The sequence below is a fragment of the Ornithodoros turicata genome, chromosome 1, assembly GCF_037126465.1.
Source record: "Ornithodoros turicata isolate Travis chromosome 1, ASM3712646v1, whole genome shotgun sequence".
NCBI lineage: Eukaryota > Metazoa > Arthropoda > Arachnida > Ixodida > Argasidae > Ornithodoros > Ornithodoros turicata.
The window spans coordinates 159,729,204-159,736,745 of record NC_088201.1 but is presented as its reverse complement, the minus strand read 5'-3'; the positions used below and the strand labels follow the sequence as shown (position 1 = coordinate 159,736,745).

The 7,542-nt window shown below is 49.6% G+C and overlaps 2 protein-coding genes across 2 annotated transcripts; both read left to right on the top strand.

Annotated features, from left to right (window-relative positions):
- Positions 1 to 502: 502 nt before the first annotated feature.
- Positions 503 to 3,685, top strand: LOC135388341 (uncharacterized). The gene has a single exon (XM_064617842.1). It carries the CDS (start codon positions 503 to 505, stop codon positions 3,683 to 3,685), a length of 3,183 nt encoding a protein of 1,060 aa, XP_064473912.1.
- Positions 3,686 to 3,878: 193 nt separating this feature from the next.
- LOC135388336 (uncharacterized) lies at positions 3,879 to 7,061 on the top strand. The gene has a single exon (XM_064617828.1). It carries the CDS (start codon positions 3,879 to 3,881, stop codon positions 7,059 to 7,061), a length of 3,183 nt encoding a protein of 1,060 aa, XP_064473898.1.
- The last annotated feature ends 481 nt before the right edge of the window (positions 7,062 to 7,542 follow it).

Below are 7,542 nucleotides of genomic sequence, written 5' to 3'. Positions count from 1 at the left end.
AGGGAGACATGGAAAAGACAGCTGCACTACCTCAATGCAGTATGGAATAGGTGGCAGCAAGAATACCTCTCGGAACTACGTTCTGCATACCACTCCAAAGGGACAAACGACTGCGACGTTCGAACCGGAGATTTAGTTCTCGTCAAAGAGCCCAACTGTCCCAGGCTTCAATGGAAAATGGCCCTCGTTGAGAAAGTTTTCACAGGTTCAGATGGACGAGTTAGGGTATGTCTGATTAGGACTCCTGGTAGAACGATACTCAGGAGACCCGTCCAGCACCTCTACAAGCTCGAGTCACAAGAAAAATAGTCGAAATCTTGAAACACTACGTCGTTCTCATCTGTGGGTGGCAGGCTGTTGAATACTATGTTGAAGACGACGACTCAGCGCCTGCACGCCCACGCGATTGCTCACGCTTTTTCATTCTTCTCCCAAGCACCATCCAATAAACATCGTCACCTACTTGCTCTCCCTGTACTGTATTCCAAAGTGTCAATGGACAATGCTAGACAACAAGCACATTGCGGAGAAACGTCTTTCACAAGTCACGAGGCGTCTAACCAAGTCACAAGGGTTAATGGCGAGATACGACGCAGCCATACGTGAATATCTTGTCTCTGGAGTAGCAGAAAAGGTTACCCAGGAAATGGATCAGGCCCAAAATGCAGCACACATATACTACATGCCGCATCACGCAGTCATCAGGGAGGATCGAATAACTACAAAGATGAGGATCGTCTTCGACGCATCCTCTCATGAAGCTGGCACCAGCTCGCTCAATGATAATCTGAACGCGGGCCCCAACCTAAATCCGGATATCATGCCACTACTTATGAACTTCCGCCTTTATCCAGTAGCCTTGGTATCGGATGTACAGAAGGCATTCCTACAGATCGCCATACACGAGGATGACAGAGACGCGCTTAGGTTGCTGTGGTACAGCACCACGCCGGTAGACGGCCAGCTAGTGCCTAACGTTGAAACGTGGCGCATGACTAGGGTGACTTTCGGCACGGCCCCTAGCACGTTCCTCCTGGCAGCCACGTTACAGCACCATATCCAGCGGCACGCCAGTGAGCATCCGAGACTAGCAAGGATACTTGAAAATTCCATTTACGTGGACGACGTCATTTTTGGTGCGGCGAACGAGGAGGAGGCAGAGGAGATGTACACCGAAACCTTACAGCTGTTTGGAAAGGCTTCCATGAAGCTCCAAAAATGGGGTTCGAACAGTTATGCGATGCGCGAGAAGTTTAAGTCAGAACCGGATGCTGTTTTGATTGGAAACACAACGAAAGTACTTGGCATTCCTTGGAACCAGGAGCAGGATACGCTGTCTCTACCACTTGACTTCCACCGCACATCAGGAGAGTACAACGGCATGACCACGAAACGACAGGTGCTGCGCTCTGTGGCACAAATATATGACCCATTGGGCTTCATCCTTCCGTACACCGTCACCGGAAAGATGCTCCTACAGGAAATCTGGAAGCACGGGTTGGAGTGGGATGCTCCGCTACCAGATGATATCGCTCGTAAATGGGGCGCTTGGCACAACGAGCTCCAGGATCTCAAAGACATTGAAATACCACGTTGTTACTTACCGGACATGAGCACTGAGATCCAGCCACAGCTACACTTTTTCTCTGATGCTAGCCCCGGCGCGTACGGTACCGTTGTTTATCTACGTCTCGGCGGCTGCGCGGACGGATACAAAACACAACTGATCGCAGCAAGATCAAGAATAGCACCAGTGAAGGAGGTTACTCTAGCTCGTATGGAACTACTTGGTGCGCTGATGTCAGCTCGTCTCGCCAGCTACTTGCGGGACAATTTCAAGCTCACCACCTCAGATTTCTTTTGGACAGATTCAATGATTGCTTTGCAATGGATACGAGGGGACGCAAACCGCTGGCCGCAGTTTGTGCGCAACAGGGTCACAGAAATTCAACAGAAGGTAGAGAAAGATCGATGGAGATACGTGGGAACAGAAGCAAATCCAGCCGACTTGTTGACGCGAGGAACAAGTCCCAAGAAATTGCTTCAGTCCAAGCTGTGGTGGAAAGGACCATCATGGCTGGCGCAATCTGATGACAAATGGCCATCTCCTGAAGTCAATGAGATGACACGCACTCACGTTCATAAAGAGCAGGTTGTGCTCCAAACCATCGCACCATCGTGCTCGGATCCAGTGATGGATCTGGGACGATTCAGCAATGTCAATAACCTCCATCGTGTAACAGCGTGGATAATTCGATTCACCAAGAACTCCAGAGGAATAGGTCGGATCAACGGTCCCTTAAGCGCTAGTGAGATTCAACAGGCCGAACGCTACTGGGTAAGGCAAGAACAAGAATCTGCATTCGCGGACGAAATCAGCGCACTCGGAAGCAACAATGCACTTAAGCGAACATCGAAGTTGAAAGATCTAAGGCCATTTATTGACGACGACGGCATCCTCAGGCTTGGAGGACGAATGGGTGGTAGTCGTCAAACATTTTCGGAATGTCATCCAATCATACTGCCAACTCACTCGCATTATGCTCGCCTTTTAATTTTACAGTCCCATCGACAAGTTTTCCACTGCGGAGTGCGTGACACTTTAGTGCAGCTACGCGAAAGGTTCTGGATACTCCGAGCACGCCAACAAGTCAAGCGAATACTACGAGGTTGCGTGACATGCAGAAGAAACGACGCAAGGCATCTGACACAACCTGATGGCCAACTTCCACCTGACAGAGTGACGATGAGTCATCCCTTCGAGGTCACCGGCATCGATTTTGCGGGACCAGTAATGTTGAAGCGAAGGAGGAACTACCACAAGGGCTACATTGTCCTCTTCACTTGTGCCGTCACAAGGGCTGTGCACCTAGAGCTGTGCGAGGACATGTCGGCGATCAAGTTCTTGCAAGCCTTCCGAAGATTTACAGCTCGTAGGGGAATCTGCCAAACCATCTACTCGGACAATGCCTTGACGTTCAAAAAGGTCGCAAGAGAAATTCGGGACATACAGAGGATCTTAACGGACCCACTGGTGCAGGACTATTCTTCACGTAACGGAATCCGCTGGAAATTCATACCGGAGCGCGCACCATGGTGGGGTGGCTTTTATGAAAGACTGATAAGATCCGTAAAATCAGCATTGAGGAAAACCCTGTCCAGGAACGTCGTAGACTTCATCGAAATGCAAACTCTGCTGGCTGAGGTGGAGGCGATGATGAACTCAAGACCTATAACCTTTGTTTACAACGAAAACTCCGAGCCGACACCACTCACTCCAGCAACCATGATAATGGGAAGACGTCTACTCGCACCACCATCGACGGAATCCACCACATCGCGGAACACAATCCATGACGCATCGTCCACGAAGATAAGGGAGACATGGAAAAGACAGCTGCACTACCTCAATGCAGTATGGAATAGGTGGCAGCAAGAATACCTCTCGGAACTACGTTCTGCATACCACTCCAAAGGGACAAACGACTGCGACGTTCGAACCGGAGATTTAGTTCTCGTCAAAGAGCCCAACTGTCCCAGGCTTCAATGGAAAATGGCCCTCGTTGAGAAAGTTTTCACAGGTTCAGATGGACGAGTTAGGGTATGTCTGATTAGGACTCCTGGTAGAACGATACTCAGGAGACCCGTCCAGCACCTCTACAAGCTCGAGTCACAAGAAAAATAGTCGAAATCTTGAAACACTACGTCGTTCTCATCTGTGGGTGGCAGGCTGTTGAATACTATGTTGAAGACGACGACTCAGCGCCTGCACGCCCACGCGATTGCTCACGCTTTTTCATTCTTCTCCCAAGCACCATCCAATAAACATCGTCACCTACTTGCTCTCCCTGTACTGTATTCCAAAGTGTCAATGGACAATGCTAGACAACAAGCACATTGCGGAGAAACGTCTTTCACAAGTCACGAGGCGTCTAACCAAGTCACAAGGGTTAATGGCGAGATACGACGCAGCCATACGTGAATATCTTGTCTCTGGAGTAGCAGAAAAGGTTACCCAGGAAATGGATCAGGCCCAAAATGCAGCACACATATACTACATGCCGCATCACGCAGTCATCAGGGAGGATCGAATAACTACAAAGATGAGGATCGTCTTCGACGCATCCTCTCATGAAGCTGGCACCAGCTCGCTCAATGATAATCTGAACGCGGGCCCCAACCTAAATCCGGATATCATGCCACTACTTATGAACTTCCGCCTTTATCCAGTAGCCTTGGTATCGGATGTACAGAAGGCATTCCTACAGATCGCCATACACGAGGATGACAGAGACGCGCTTAGGTTGCTGTGGTACAGCACCACGCCGGTAGACGGCCAGCTAGTGCCTAACGTTGAAACGTGGCGCATGACTAGGGTGACTTTCGGCACGGCCCCTAGCACGTTCCTCCTGGCAGCCACGTTACAGCACCATATCCAGCGGCACGCCAGTGAGCATCCGAGACTAGCAAGGATACTTGAAAATTCCATTTACGTGGACGACGTCATTTTTGGTGCGGCGAACGAGGAGGAGGCAGAGGAGATGTACACCGAAACCTTACAGCTGTTTGGAAAGGCTTCCATGAAGCTCCAAAAATGGGGTTCGAACAGTTATGCGATGCGCGAGAAGTTTAAGTCAGAACCGGATGCTGTTTTGATTGGAAACACAACGAAAGTACTTGGCATTCCTTGGAACCAGGAGCAGGATACGCTGTCTCTACCACTTGACTTCCACCGCACATCAGGAGAGTACAACGGCATGACCACGAAACGACAGGTGCTGCGCTCTGTGGCACAAATATATGACCCATTGGGCTTCATCCTTCCGTACACCGTCACCGGAAAGATGCTCCTACAGGAAATCTGGAAGCACGGGTTGGAGTGGGATGCTCCGCTACCAGATGATATCGCTCGTAAATGGGGCGCTTGGCACAACGAGCTCCAGGATCTCAAAGACATTGAAATACCACGTTGTTACTTACCGGACATGAGCACTGAGATCCAGCCACAGCTACACTTTTTCTCTGATGCTAGCCCCGGCGCGTACGGTACCGTTGTTTATCTACGTCTCGGCGGCTGCGCGGACGGATACAAAACACAACTGATCGCAGCAAGATCAAGAATAGCACCAGTGAAGGAGGTTACTCTAGCTCGTATGGAACTACTTGGTGCGCTGATGTCAGCTCGTCTCGCCAGCTACTTGCGGGACAATTTCAAGCTCACCACCTCAGATTTCTTTTGGACAGATTCAATGATTGCTTTGCAATGGATACGAGGGGACGCAAACCGCTGGCCGCAGTTTGTGCGCAACAGGGTCACAGAAATTCAACAGAAGGTAGAGAAAGATCGATGGAGATACGTGGGAACAGAAGCAAATCCAGCCGACTTGTTGACGCGAGGAACAAGTCCCAAGAAATTGCTTCAGTCCAAGCTGTGGTGGAAAGGACCATCATGGCTGGCGCAATCTGATGACAAATGGCCATCTCCTGAAGTCAATGAGATGACACGCACTCACGTTCATAAAGAGCAGGTTGTGCTCCAAACCATCGCACCATCGTGCTCGGATCCAGTGATGGATCTGGGACGATTCAGCAATGTCAATAACCTCCATCGTGTAACAGCGTGGATAATTCGATTCACCAAGAACTCCAGAGGAATAGGTCGGATCAACGGTCCCTTAAGCGCTAGTGAGATTCAACAGGCCGAACGCTACTGGGTAAGGCAAGAACAAGAATCTGCATTCGCGGACGAAATCAGCGCACTCGGAAGCAACAATGCACTTAAGCGAACATCGAAGTTGAAAGATCTAAGGCCATTTATTGACGACGACGGCATCCTCAGGCTTGGAGGACGAATGGGTGGTAGTCGTCAAACATTTTCGGAATGTCATCCAATCATACTGCCAACTCACTCGCATTATGCTCGCCTTTTAATTTTACAGTCCCATCGACAAGTTTTCCACTGCGGAGTGCGTGACACTTTAGTGCAGCTACGCGAAAGGTTCTGGATACTCCGAGCACGCCAACAAGTCAAGCGAATACTACGAGGTTGCGTGACATGCAGAAGAAACGACGCAAGGCATCTGACACAACCTGATGGCCAACTTCCACCTGACAGAGTGACGATGAGTCATCCCTTCGAGGTCACCGGCATCGATTTTGCGGGACCAGTAATGTTGAAGCGAAGGAGGAACTACCACAAGGGCTACATTGTCCTCTTCACTTGTGCCGTCACAAGGGCTGTGCACCTAGAGCTGTGCGAGGACATGTCGGCGATCAAGTTCTTGCAAGCCTTCCGAAGATTTACAGCTCGTAGGGGAATCTGCCAAACCATCTACTCGGACAATGCCTTGACGTTCAAAAAGGTCGCAAGAGAAATTCGGGACATACAGAGGATCTTAACGGACCCACTGGTGCAGGACTATTCTTCACGTAACGGAATCCGCTGGAAATTCATACCGGAGCGCGCACCATGGTGGGGTGGCTTTTATGAAAGACTGATAAGATCCGTAAAATCAGCATTGAGGAAAACCCTGTCCAGGAACGTCGTAGACTTCATCGAAATGCAAACTCTGCTGGCTGAGGTGGAGGCGATGATGAACTCAAGACCTATAACCTTTGTTTACAACGAAAACTCCGAGCCGACACCACTCACTCCAGCAACCATGATAATGGGAAGACGTCTACTCGCACCACCATCGACGGAATCCACCACATCGCGGAACACAATCCATGACTCATCGTCCACGAAGATAAGGGAGACATGGAAAAGACAGCTGCACTACCTCAATACAGTATGGAATAGGTGGCAGCAAGAATACCTCTCGGAACTACGTTCTGCATACCACTCCAAAGGGACAAACGACTGCGACGTTCGAACCGGAGATTTAGTTCTCGTCAAAGAGCCCAACTGTCCCAGGCTTCAATGGAAAATGGCCCTCGTTGAGAAAGTTTTCACAGGTTCAGATGGACGAGTTAGGGTATGTCTGATTAGGACTCCTGGTAGAACGATACTCAGGAGACCCGTCCAGCACCTCTACAAGCTCGAGTCACAAGAAAAATAGTCGAAATCTTGAAACACTACGTCGTTCTCATCTGTGGGTGGCAGGCTGTTGAATACTATGTTGAAGACGACGACTCAGCGCCTGCACGCCCACGCGATTGCTCACGCTTTTTCATTCTTCTCCCAAGCACCATCCAATAAACATCGTCACCTACTTGCTCTCCCTGTACTGTATTCCAAAGACAGGTCATCCCGAGGAGGGGGTGTTGCACTGTTGGTTAAGAAAAATTTAGAATTTATTGTCCTCCCTCCTACTAGTCTAGAAAGTGCTTGGTGTAGATTAAACACAGCAATTGGAAATGTAATTATAGGAGTTGTTTATAGGCCCCCTAACGCCGCTCCATCTGTGTTAGAGACGCTCAATGACTACCTAAGTGACTTAATCAAAAATAATCAGAAGATAATTGTATGCGGTGATTTTAACCTGGAAGGTGTAGACTGGAATAACCTTACCAGAGGTACTTGTAGGGACAGACACAGTG